The 14,899-nt window shown below is 30.0% G+C and overlaps 1 protein-coding gene across 3 annotated transcripts in view; it reads right to left on the reverse strand.

Moving 5' to 3' along the window:
* Positions 1 to 14,899, reverse strand: part of LOC143243132 (serine/threonine-protein phosphatase 1 regulatory subunit 10-like) — an 83,982-nt gene that overhangs the window by 56,144 nt on the left and 12,939 nt on the right. For all 3 annotated transcript variants that reach the window (XM_076486925.1, XM_076486922.1, XM_076486932.1), the window contains exon 2: positions 13,359 to 13,410. In XM_076486925.1, coding sequence (XP_076343040.1) covers positions 13,359 to 13,361 — 3 coding nt within the window. In that variant the 5' untranslated portion in view covers positions 13,362 to 13,410. The remainder of the gene's footprint in view (positions 1 to 13,358; positions 13,411 to 14,899) is intronic.

Raw genomic sequence — 14,899 nt, forward strand, 5'->3', positions numbered from 1 at the left:
GAGTCTCACTCTCAATGTGCCCATGAAATTTGTAAAAATTTGATCACACTTTATATAGTTATTAACACAAAACTACAAATATGATTTGAAGTGATTCAGAATCAAGATTTGGATCCCAATCCAATTCTGGAAGGGCTGTCCCACACAGACTTTTCATCCAAAAAGTGTTTGAACCAGTTTATTAGTTTGAAATATGCATGCAGAAATAGACAAAAGCATGCACCCAATTGCAATACCCTTGCTCACACTGCTGGGGTAAAGGTAGTAACTAGTCACTTGCTATTTTCTCATATGTACAGTACTCTCATCTGTAATACAGGTCCACAATCCCATATCCAAAGTTTTTTTTCGTAGAGTGTGGAGCATCAGTATAACAGCTGACCCAACTCCACACACACTTGACCTACATCACTCAGGTGTGACATGGCAGCATGGCCCAGCAGTCTGACAGGCATGTCAATTGTCTCTCAGTGCTCCTACTGGTTAGAAGTGTCTTCTGTTCACCGATATTTTGTTCTTGCTTTTTATTTTGTGACGGTTTAATTTCACTTAAAACTTTCAAAAAGAGCTGCAGATAGCCCTATAGGTAACAGTTAGAAAAGGAAAACGAAGCGTCTGATATTATCAATAACGCCAAAAGTGAAATTATTGCAGAAGCGTGATTGTGGTGTGTCTGTGCAGCATCTTACTGAAGAATATGGTATTGGAACTATCACTGTATGTAATTATGAGGTGCTGCCCTGGGTCCTACTGGGGTGATACATTTTTGTTCTAAAATCCAAAAAATTCCAAATTCAGAAAAGGGATTGTGGAGCTGTACTTATTGAAATACAAAGTTAATACTCACAAAACTGAAATAAATTAATACATTCTGACTAAGTCAAAAATCCATCACTATTAAGATGAACAGAACAATGAGCAGTGTACTCTAGTCTTGCTTTATTTGTGATTTACATCTGTAATTAATCCTCTTAACATGTGAAAATTATTCTAACCAAAGACCTGTATTTCTCATTTACTAAACATTCCCCTCTAGCAACAAAACCAAAAATAAGTCTAAATTAAAAACAAAGCTTACAAAAATTGTGTATAGGCACACTCACTAATTTCATCTTACAATAACATTAATATACCATAGTTGCTTAGAGTTTTAATGCAAGTAACAATTTCACAATTTGCAATGGTTGTATGTGGCTACTTAAAACAAGATTTCAACAGCAAATTCATACTCAGTTTCTTTATCTACTTTCATACCTTTGAATTAGAGGTATATGCTTAAAGTTTGTTTTTGATAGAGCTTACCCATCAACATTGACAGTTTCTGGTTCAAAAGTTCTGAATTATTGGAAATTGTTTGATGGTGATTATGTTAAATTTTTCATATACTGTAAAGCAGCCATTTTTAAACAAGAGGAAATGCTGTTTTGTTTTTTTAGCTTTGTATTTCTTTAAAACTGTCAAAGAAACTGAATAAAATCTAATTCCAAGAAATTTATTCTAAATACCTAATAAAACAAGAATTTTTTAAATTAAGCCAAATAAAAGACAATGGAAAACTAGATTTAATTTCAAAAGGTTGATCTCAAAATAACCATACCCCCCCATTCATAATTACCAAATTGTTTATACAAAACCTAAACTGAAACTCAATCCAGATGCTATTGGTCAAGTAAAATTGTATAGGCTATAATTATGATGCATTTCTAGTTTAGTAACACCCCAGGATACAGAAATTATTTCATACATATTTAACCATGTATGTTATGAACACAAGTTAAGAAATCTGCATTTATAGAATATTAATAATTAGGTCATACTTACAGCATCCACAAAATATTCAGCATGTGTGATTAGTCATGTAAAAGGAACAGGCACAATACACAAGTTTTCCCTTCAACAAGATTTCTCACACATTTTCTGGTTTTACTAAAATCAATTTCATAATTTAATATTGAAGAAATGGTGAATGGCTAGTTACTCAAATGGCTTTCTTGAAAATAATCAGCTTATGATCTAATTTAAAAACTAGCAAAAGTTTGACATTAACAGCATTTGTGGCTTCCCCATGTACCATGCACAAAGGAGCATAACAGGAGAGATCAAACAGTTAAACCCAAAGATCAAACACAAAAAATTAATGAAGTCAGAGGCCAAAAAACCTGAAAAAGGTTTAAGGGATTATGGATAAAAGAAACAAATACAGAACATCTGAGATAAAAGAAGTGGTAACTATTAACATACCACATATTAAACCATAATAACTAGAATTCTAGAGCAACGGAAATTCAAGAGATCACGCCGCTATACAAACATGAGTAAACAATCCATCCTATCCAAAATAATAGTAAACAATCCTAGCTTTGAAAGATCAGAATAATAAAAATTATTGTTCAAAATAATTAGTTATCTGAAAGAGAAAAACTAATACAATTTGGTATATATTTCTGATGACCTATATTCATGAGACATGCCTAGAGAATGATGCCTATTAATTCACAATTCCCATAAAGTTAATAAAATGGATGCCACATGTAATGCAGATACATTTACTATTATATCTACAACATACACTCAAAAGAAATAAACTGAGCAAACCTCAAATAAGAAGTCCTAACAAATGAAAAAACAACAATGAAAAGGACAAACCTTTTTACACAATTTCACTACAGCAAATAAATTACAAAAGCTTCAAAACAAAACCCTATGATTTTACAAAAATGTTGTACAAAACAGTTAAAATCTGAGCTCAAGCATAGCTCATAATGCAACCAAATAAAAAAAAGGAAAAATAAACAATTTAATGAAAATATGATTAAAGAACTAAAAGATATTCTCCTACAACAGCAAATAACTATGAAAAACAAAAAACAGCTATTTACACAACCTTAAATTTAGTTTTACCCAAACTTAAACATTTAAAATTTACTTAACTTCATTTTAGCTGTTACAGAGTCAACTTATTTCATTAAAACATCTTAGTTGCATTTACACAGAAGTTTAAAAACAAAGAAAAAACATTTTCCAGATTTGGTCAACAATTCATTAAAATGTCAAGGACTGTTTCAAATTTTGAATGTGTAAAAATAAATGAAAATATACTTGAGAGTTTACAACAATTACCTAGCAGTAACCATTAGTTATTTAATTACATGATTTTTTAGTGTAATACATTAATCTTGTAATACTAATATAACAATATCTGGATCAGTTACAATAATACAATACAGAAGGTATGTTCCAGTGCCTTATGACAACTGATAAGTGGTTTATTCAAGCCATAAGGAATGCAGTAACAGTCAATAATGCTGGTAAGCATTTTAAGCAGATTTTAGTTTAATGAAACTTTTATTGGTACATATTAAAAATGCATAGGGCTTACTTTGTTAAAGTAGTTTTTAACAACAATAATGATAAATTATTTTCACTAATTTTTTTACTCTTTCTTTCCCTACTATGACAATTTCCATTTACTGTTTAAATTTTAAAATACCCATACCTCAAATATTTCATAATTTTTAAGATGAGATAAATCTAGATATTGTAGAAATTAATACAATCTTCAATTTTTCAAAACAACTGAAAACATTTATATGGATTTTGGACAAAGGCACTTAATACATTTGCTATACTACTGTGCCCAAGAGAATTTAAAACTTGCTGGCAAAAATCTAAGGGCTAAACATTTCAGTTATTGTTTTCTTCAAGTTTATCTTTTAGTTAAAGAAAGTAGTGGTGGTTTGTAAAAGCCATATTCACCAAATAACTGAGAGTTTCAAAAATAAAATTTAATTTTATAAATCAAGGTATACTTTGTTTGGTACAGCATCAAACTATGGACACCTAAATTTCTTAGATTTCCAAAACAAAGCAATGAGAGAACAGACTTATTAACACTAAAAACTATCTGAAGAAGCTTTGTGAAATTCTATGGGCTCTTTACTATATACATGCATTTGCATAGTATTAAGAAAAATTAATCTTATTATGATTGAGCAATTGCATGGTTGTAGATATATCTATCTATGCATGCGACCAAAATAAATACAATGGTGACATGGTTTGTGCTGAAATACAAGATCTCAATGCCAGAAGTAGTGATTGAGGCTTATGAAATGTAGCGCCATCTATTTGATAGCACCGCAAACAAAATTCCATTAGCAAATCTCACACTTTAGGTATTCAAGATTGCAAGAAAAAAAAAACGTTTTTAGAAAGTGTTCACTGTTCTACAATTTATTACAATGAGGTGTAAATACTGCAATTACTAATTACTAGCACAACTTCCCATGAGGCAGCATTTCTGCTATTTATCATTATATATACATTAAGTAAATAATTTATTATTCTAAAAACATGTTAATATATTACAAAACTAACAAACAACATCCTTCATCTGATAACAAATTGTTGAATCTGTTACTAGTTAACTATTTTAATCCATTTTGCCACTTCATGCACATTACTGGGATTTTTTTTAAAAATTAAATGTTTAGTGGATACCTTAATAAGAACAGAGCATTCAGCAACATTTCAATTACATTTCTTCCACTCCCAAAACTAAAACAGCATAAAGATATAACATGTTCTGTAACATAATTAATTTGTAGCTTCATTTTTCCACAGTTTTAAACGTATGGGATACCTATATCCAACAGGTAGGAAAACAAAATAATAACAGCTTCTTTCTTTGGATATGTTTACATGTTAATTTAAAGTCATCTGGTAAAGGTTTCTTCATTTTCATACCTACTTTTGAAAATGTACTCATCTTCGTAAAAAAGTTTTAAAAATGTTATAATTTGTAACAATGATTTTGTTTTTAATTTTGCTCCAAAAAAATATAAGAGGATGGCAAGCATAAAGTTATAAACTTAATTTCTCAAAGAAATTAACCTTAACAATTTTTAAAAACCACAGTTTCAAATGGCCAAAGTATTGCAGACTATTGCCCTTTCTCTAGTTTGGCAGAAATATTGTAAAGTGAAGATCAATTTATATAATAATTGGTTTCTTTTCAACAAATAAGAAAATTCATTATTAGGCATTGTTTGAATAAAATAAAACTTAATATTCAGTACATACATTGTTGTTTATATGCTTCTCCTATATTTGAGCTGATAAAAAAAAAACCTTTTACAAATTGTTAAAAAAATCAGTGGAAAAATTAATTACAAGATAGTTATTATGCACATGTTCATCTCAGAGGAACACTAACAAATGTTATGGATTTATGCACATTTAATTAGGTTACAGGTGTATTCATTATTTTATATGCTTTGAGAGTAAGCCTCAATCAACTGTTCTACATGAATGAAATTACATTCACCATCTGAATACTGTTTGTTGTCAGCTCATTTTAAGTAGAGATCCATTAAAAGAGCATACATGAGATAGTTTTGTTAATGTTTAATGCTTACATAAAACTTGTAACTAGTAAAACCTATGTATTTCTGCCTGTTAGAAGTATTTTGATTATAAACAGATTGACATTGGTACAACTTTGTGCCTGACCATACAGAACTGCTGGGAATTAATTTCTATTTTTATATACCAATTGCTTCAATCATTAAACTTCTGTTACGCATCTTTTAGTGGTTCCTGAATATAATAAAGGAATGCCAAATTGCTTTTCAGCACACAAACCATTTACAGTAAGAGAAATTGTCTTAACAGCATCCAGGGTAACTTGTAGGTAACCACAGAAGTGCTTGAACTACAGAAGTCTATCACATACAAATCTGACACACATTTAAATGTCAGACCCAAACTATATACACATCTCTCTAACTCCCAAAACCCAAGTCTCTCTCTCTCTCTCTCTCACACACACACACACACACACAGAGCAATAAATGTATTAAATTAATGAAACTATCACACTGTTTTCATCTATAGCAGAAATCCAGTAAAATGTTTGTCAGATGCAACTAAGCATATGAAACTTAAAAAAACTTAAATATTGATAATAACATTTTGAAAAAATATTTCTGTTCATGCATGGGATATTCTACAGGCCAAGCTCTAAAAGCTTAAATAGTAAACATTAAAACCCTTAACTACACAAATAAAAATGCAGAATATACCATTCCCAACAAAACTGAGTGACCAATAATACTGGACTGATTATATTCACTCTAAATGACAGTAGTATATGAATATTCTGTATGTTTTATGTGGGATGGATCCTTATAAAAATCTTTATAAATACCACATCCTGATATCAAATTAAAATAAAAAAATTCTTTGGACAGATTCACAGTCACCAGTAAGAGCCAAACTTAAAACTAATTCAAATGCAAACAAATTTAGTACACAAATTACAAGGCAATGCAATATGTTGAAAGCTGTATTAATTGTTAAATAACAGTGCACAACAAGTATCATTTCTGCTAACAAACGTCTTAAAAATAGCTGTACACGTGTATTGCAGACGAGTTTACTACCTTAATGAAATTCTGCTTTCAGGCTCTTCATATGATTTAAAAATGTAAAATAAACAGCTTAGTAGCACTTCAAAAATAGTACAAAAATATTTTAAACCGATTATTTGCAAAATGGTCACAGGATACCCAAGTATACAAATCTTAGTGACACCACTTCACATATGCAAAAAAGTAACCTGAGAAGATAAGTGGTTCATTGTCAATTTTACATATGTAGAATTAAAAAACATGCAAAAACATATGGCACAATTGTACGTCACACATGGAATGTCAGATAAGTTGACACTGTTTAGACACCAGATACAAACAGTTACATCATCTTGTGACTACAACAGTCCATCAATTACCTTCATGTAGCAGCAGAGCCACATTTTTTTTAAATGTTTGTGTATCACTCATAATTAGAAAAATCAGTTGTACCATAAAGAACTTCATCTAGCTTAAACCTAGAGATTAAAAAGTTACCCAAAATTAGTTTAACATTCACTCTCTTGTTCCAGTTGAGTCTCAATGCACCTGGCCAATAATATACAATTTACACATATGGCATCCTGCAGATATACACCTGCACAACGTAACTATAGGTAGAACCATGAAAGTGCAGACAGAAATCACCATTAAGTTGAACAGTTCTATGTAGTTGAGGAAATATGACAGCACAATTATAGAGGCAAAACAATGTGACCTGCCATATGAATATATCTTGCTTTAAGATATGTTTAATTAATGACAATACTTTGCCCTATTGCAATAAAGTTGTGGGAGTATTCCTTTGACAAACTTGGACAACTGTGTTGCAAGCATATCTCAGAGTAAGGCAATCTGTACACTCATAATCTGTGATGACGAGAAAACCCTCTTGCAGAGTAAAATATAAATATAAAAATGGCTGGTATGGGTTGAAAAAGTCTAGGCAGGAGCAAACAATGTTTTGATCTTCTTCGGTCATTGTCAGGTTCACAAAGAAAGTGGTAACTGACCAATAGCTGACCACGTGTTTGAAGGGGTTTGTGTAATTGAGTGTAGGAATGTACAGAGTCAGCTTCGATGTTTGATTATATTTATTAATAAGTATAAAGGTGTTCCTTTATTTTTTTATTTTGGCTTGAGTTGTTGTATAAGTAATGCTTCTTTAAATTTTGCATTTGTTTATGTTTGTTTATTTAGTATTTGGGTGTTTTCTATGGTTATATTGTGTTTACTTGATTTGCAGTGTTCGAAAACATGTGGAGGTGACTGTACACTCACTCTATTGCTTGTGATCACATGACTAAAATGGTTCTCCATAATGTTTTTGAAAGGGTTGTAACTTCACTAAGGCATATACCAAAGTAGCTATAACACTTATATTGAACCTTTTTTAGTGTATTACTACAATGAAATCTCTTAGTGCTAACTATAAAATAGTTTAAAACTAAATTTTACATTTTCATGAAATGATTGTTTAAAAGAAATGTCAGTCAAGATTATCTTTTTTAAAATATGAAAATGACTGTTTTGAGAGAAAGATTAAATAGTTTGTTGCTCTTTCAATCCTAAACTAACCATGGATGTTGCTAACTCTAACCATATCAAAGTTAATCATATATTTTAAGATACTTCACAAAACAGTAAAAGAACTTAAATTACATGTACTCATATAAAATAAAAAATCAATTGTAATTATATTTATTCTCAAATACACATTTCCAATAAAATTTCTAACTTGCATCTCACTAATAAAAATCCCATGTAAGTAAATAAAAAGTCACAATCTAAATATCTGTCAAAGAGTTCTCCATTTCTAATTTTTGTATGTATTTCAAAATACATAAAATATTTCACAACTTTTTAAAATCTGTGCTGACTATTCAATTGGTTGACTAAGGTACAACTCAATTCTAATATCTTTTCCAATAAATATTTCATAACTGAATATAGCAAAGAAAAGAATACAAGCTTGAATTAACTATAGTTAAACTAGCTAGAATGAGCCCTCATAATAAATCGACTAGATTTCAACTTTACTATAATTGGTCAGGACACCTATTAAACAATAACAACATCAGAACATTTTTTTAATAGTCAGAGCTTGGCAACTAACTCAAATCCCCCCAATTATTGTGTTACACCAATTATCATAATTTTCCTTTAGCACTAAGCAAAATAAAGATCTCTTGGCACTTTCTAGGATAAAATAATTAGTCCAAAATTCTAACTATAATTTTATCTTAACTAGAAGGATGATTCTACTATTTCTAACATGAAAATATACTTTATTGCAGTTTCTTAAATAGTTGTAAAATTACATAATAGAATAATTAATGATACACGATACCTTCTTTGCACATGAAAATAGCTTAAGACCCTATCTGAACATTTTAAATCCTAATCCTTGAAATTAACATCGTGACTGCAGTCTACTAATGCTACATGCCATTAACCCTATCTCTACCCCAGGGCACCTTTCAGATGTTTAACACCATGCCTTTCAAATATCAAAGATATTTAAGAATTGATGTTTTGTTATATGATTTTGGTGTTATTTACAGAACAAAAATGTTTCCAAGAAAAACATTTTTTGCTTTCTTCCCATTTCAAAACATTTGTGCCTGGTATGGAACTAAGACCCCTTGAAAATTAATTATACATGTATTGCTTCTTGTGTAGATTTCTTCCACTCTCAATTTTATTACTACAGCCCTCCACTATAACCTCTCACAGCATCATAGAACATGACATGAATTACTAACAAAGCACACATTTGGGAATAGCTACAAACACTTAAAATATGATTATACAGATTATAAACTACTCAGGTGAATGTTAAGTACATTTAAAGTGTAATTTATGGCTTCTCAAGAGCATCTAGCAGGAATACCAAAAGTGAATTAAAGTATCTGACAGGAAGCTTAGAAGACTGGCAATCAATTTAAAGATCAAGGATTTTAATATAGTTTCTTTACACATTCATCTCATCACTGAACATGTGTTAAATTATATGCACTTGAAAGCTACAGAAATATTCTTTTATGGCAAGTCATCAAGTAAACCTAGTTAGGTAATGTAGGTGGCAAAATATTTCAATGACTCAACAATAATATTCAGTAAGTGAGGAATTAATTTGATATGTTTTAATAGAGGAAAGTTTCCCCAACATTAAAACATGTATTTCACAAGAAAATACTTTCAGAAAAAAGACTTGTGAAATGAAACTACAGGTCTCAGGCTTTTAAAAGTTTTCACGAGATTCCTTTGTCAATCTTATTTTATTTTATCTTTTTACAACAACAATTACTGCTCACTTTACACTGCATAAAATGGGTGGGGATAAAATTTGCAAGTGAATAAAAACCTGTATAATCATATTCTCAGTGGGAAATAGTTTATTATAAAAAATAGAAATAGGACAGAAACTTTATGCTTTAGTATAGTTAGAAAGAAATTATCTCATTAAGTGCACCATTCACACATGAGACAACTCCAAGTTGCACAGGTAAGCAAGAAGTTTTTTCATATTAATGTTACACAATAACAAAATTTTCATTCTAAAATATTTTAAATTCAAACTATTGATAACATTAGCATTATTTTTACTTAAATTTCCTATGCAGGTATTCAACAACACTTGGAAGGTGGTCAGTGGTTCAGACAGGATGTAACAGCTGTACAAAGAACATTGAGGATTACAAAACTAATACAAGTACTAGCCATAATTAGAAGAAATGTTACATTCCTTCACTAAAATGAAACAGCAACTGTTACTGAAATCTTACACTGCACTTTTAACTCTTTCAGAGCACATATAGAAAAGAGTTTAAGCACACAGTGGAAAAGTGTCTACAATACTGCTTCAAGATAACCAAGGTATTATGTTCATTTCAAATTAGCTTGAAATATTACTTTGGTTACAACCGAGATGAAGTGCATGCAATAATATTTTAGTGTTACATTCAAAATTTAATTAACTTTATTATTATTATTATTAATATATGCCAATAAACTCAAGATTAATACATTGTTAATAATTCAATTTTTTTACCTCATCTTCTTGTACTTAAGTATTCAGTTTCAAAAAAGAAATTAAACATTCTCAATCTTCAAATTTCTCTGTCATGAAATATTCAACCTTCAGTTTTTTAACTTCAGAATTTACCTTCATAAATAAACTGCTCCATTTTCTAGTCAATGAGATACAAAAACTATTCAAAAGATTTGTGGACACATCAATTTGTCAAACCTACCAAAGAAGTCTGTCTTCATCCGACTTCTACGATCAATTGACAATCAGTTTTCTAACACCGGTAGACATGTTTATAACAGAAAAAATGGTCTCTCCTATATGTGATGTTCATAATTTAGAGTAAAGTAGTAATTGGACAAGAAAGCCAGATGAATTATTCTGGTTTTGAGACATCCTATATTAGTGACTAAATAGTAATAACTTATAGTCATGAGTAAGCTTAAGCAAAACTAAAAAACTGAACCTGACAATCATTAGAGCTGGTTGAATATCTTTTTCTCACACAACTCCTTATAAATTATAATGCAATTTTTCATCAGCTGGGAATTCTTGTTCTTAATAGTATTTTTTTTTACCATAAACCCAATACCTTACAAGGTTCTAAAATTTTTTAATATGAACACAATAATGTCCGTGAGGTTCAGCTCACTCAGGTGATTTAGGTTAGTCATCAATATAAATATTAAGAATACGCAAATGAATCTTTATAAAACATATAACAAATGGCAAATAAATATAATTATATTCAAATGATCTATGCTGTGTATTTAAAAATGCATTATTTGTAAATGACAAATCATTTGAGCACCCACATCTCAAACATTCAATGAGGGTTAGGGGATACCATTGAGTCCAAGAATTATTACAAATCCTTTCCTTTTATTACATGTATTTTTAAAAGAAGTGTAAAAAAACTTATCAGCTTAGCTAAAGAAAGCCCAATTAAAATGCAAGGTTGAGCTAACACATGCATATTTAAATGAAACAGCTAATGGTTCTCCATAATGATTAACTGCTTTGTGTATGTAAAAATTACTGCTCCATAGGTCACAAAATACTGCAATAAGAAAGCATGCACCATGCTTAACAGATACCAGTACTAACGTACATAATATGGAACTTTCTAATCAATAATGTAGTTGGTTAAGAGGAATAGGTGGTATTAACAGCTTAATTTCATATTTTTTTTATTATACACTGACGATGTCTCTACAGATTTACAAACAGGTAAGATGACAGTATTACAGCATAGAAAAGATTTACAATATAAAATTTTGTCAAAGACCACTACTTAATGTCCACTTTATAAGGCACGGGTGCCTTTCACAGATTGGTCCAATGACACTATGACCAGTGTCAGACAAAATCTGTGTTGCAGAAATGAAAAAAAAGGTTTTGAATGTGATCTGGAGACTAAACACTGGGAACAGAAAGCAGCTTCTTCAAACTAAGGTTCAAGAAACTGCCATACTAGTCTAATAAAATGTTTTGTGTCTTACTCAAGGAGCTACAGTGTTTATTTGTTTACCTAGGAAAACGAAAATCAACATGGAACATAAAAATAAAACAATCCTGCAATTTCTGCCTAAATCAAGTACCCTCAAATGCCAAAAAGAAATGGAAATCTGTTATACCATCACTATGTAATGTATCTGAGCCTTCTTTCCAAATTTCTGTGTGAATTATGGGATTACTTGATTTGTAATAAAGAAACAAGTATATCAAATATCTTGAAATGGTACAATTATAAGTTTCTAAATTTAAAGATGAAATCATAAATAAAAATCCATTACTCTCACAAACACACAGATCATTTATACAAATATCCTCTCATACCACAGCTCACTAAATATGACTCCTTAAAAACAACTAGATCGAATCATACAATCAGATAGTTGACAAGGTTACACCCAATATTTCCACATTGATTTGTTTTCCCAGTCAAAAATTAAACAATTCTGCCAGTTAATAATTTCATGAAATTTTCAATACTCGTATTAAAACTAACGGGAATACTGACACAGTGAGACAAGGGAATAAAAACTGACAGTGTACTTTGCACACCAGTTCACTGTAAAACAAAGTAAACAAGTTGGTAGAGTTTGGTGGTCACAACACACTTTGCTATGATCAAGATAGTATTTTGTACCTTAACATGTTACAACACAACTGAATGATACAGCATCACTAACTAGCTAGTAACTAACTGCAATTTGCTGTTATTGTAAAAATGAAGGTTGGGAGCAAATTTGTAAAAAAAGGACTTGCGTGCCAAGAAACATTATCTGAAGACATCCTGCAAATGACAGAAAATATTTTTGTTCTTTGAAAGTACTAAATAGTAATTCTGAATTGATTATAAAATCATACTATATGTATCTCGTGTGAAATCTCCAAGCTATCAGTTTAGTGAGAATATAATGATATTTATACATTATTCTAGAAATACTGTTAAAATTTAACTGTGAATTTAATGTTATGCAAGTAGGTAATAACACATGGTTATTATGGACAAAAAAAAAAAAGCAGATATAGAAAATTACCAACACATCCATAACAATTTGTTAAACTCATTTCAATATGTTTAATACACTAACACTATTTCTAATGTTTTTGCTATAAACAGATCATGTACATGTCTAACCACCAACTACCATGCCTAGACCAAACACAACATGAAGAAATACTCTGAGTAGTTCCACTGTTTTTCTTTAGATACCTTTTGCTTCATTTTCTTCATAGAAGTTAACATTTAATTAAATATACCATTACAATATGTAAAAATACCAAATATAAAACAAGCTGAATTAGGAAGACATGTCGCATCAATCAGAAAATAATTTATACTGTTATGTCTAATGAAGTGTAAGCAAACAATTTTTAAGCCAATAAATATTGGAACTGCAACTTACCATGATGTATTTGTTGTTTTATCTCTTCAGTCAAGTTAGATATATAGCATGTCTAAAAGAAAAAGAAAATTAATTACTTACAAGAAAAAAAAAGCAAAAATTTGAATTATCACATTTTTGCAAAATATTACAATAATTCATAAATCCCAATTTTCAGGAAATAGTCGTAAGACATTATGAATTATTACACTCACAATAAAAAAGACCAAAAATATACAATTCTACTAAATATAACCTTAATATAAGGTATTTTATCATGTCTCAAAAGCTACTTAATAAATAACCTAATGCGAATGTAAAAAGACATTCTAAAAAGGAATTATCAGACAACTTCAAAACCACAATAAACATATTTAACTTCAATTACAAAAAAGGTTAAAAAATCTGAACCATTTCACTTTCTTTTGTGTTCAGTATTAAACCAATGTATAATTGGTTTTATAAGATTCTGCAAAAGAGTTTCCTCTCTGCTCAGTGACTTGTAAAGGTAGTTGAGGTAACTTTATGTATTCATAATTGTAAAATTATCTAAATTATAGACTACCAAGATGTTTGTGTTCATTTCATAAATTCATATAATGCCACACAGAGGCTATATGCACCTGTTGTCCTTACTTTTCAACCAATAAGACAAAAAGGAAAACAGCTAGTGAACTTGTAAGATAAATTCAATCAAAAGTGGGACTGTACAATTAAATGTTACATTTCTATCATCTTAAAGTATGGAACATATTTATGATAATGAAATGCCAATTATGAATATTATTCATAACTCAGTGTGCTAAACCTCTAGATAACCCAGTCCCTGCTAAAGGGTTCTACTTTCAACATGGGATGACCAAAGAATTCGTATAGTTAACACCCTTGATCACGTAACATGGCTTGTTGGAAATTAGTCAACCTAAATTATGACAACAATCTAATAATACCTTGGTCATATTATTACACAAATAAATGGGACTTTAAACTCTGATGTGTACATTTAACTGAAAAGAACATTAGAGCTAATGTTATGAAAACATTTAATTCACCTGGTGGTGGTGGTGGGGAAAACAATCTTTTATGACCTGACAAGTAATTACCATAACTCAAGCATCATATCCATAAATCTAATTGTCAAGTATATACTGCCTTCTTGCACATCATGTGATGATAATCTCTAAATAGTTGAACCAACTGCAAGTCTACAATTTTTTTTTTCATAAGTTATTTTAACCAGCATACAACTTGTCCACTCATACCCACTTAGTTTCAACAGGAAAACAAATAAACAGGCATAAAACAATGATCAAAGTTTGTTTTACACATTACTGATGTAAAATTGAAGAATAGTGTTGGTAAAACTGGGTTTGCCCATTAATCACAAATACTTTTATCAAGAGTTTACATAAAATTACCATATATAATAAAAAATTTGGACCTCAAAAGCAGGTATTAAAATACAATGGTAAAATTATTTCAAAACTGAATATTGCATATATTTTGTGGATACTTGTAGGAATTTCTCAATTTTCTTGTATCAAGTTACATCACCCTTCACC

The sequence above is a fragment of the Tachypleus tridentatus genome, chromosome 2 (genome assembly GCF_004210375.1).
Source record: "Tachypleus tridentatus isolate NWPU-2018 chromosome 2, ASM421037v1, whole genome shotgun sequence".
In the NCBI taxonomy this organism is placed as follows: domain Eukaryota; kingdom Metazoa; phylum Arthropoda; class Merostomata; order Xiphosura; family Limulidae; genus Tachypleus; species Tachypleus tridentatus.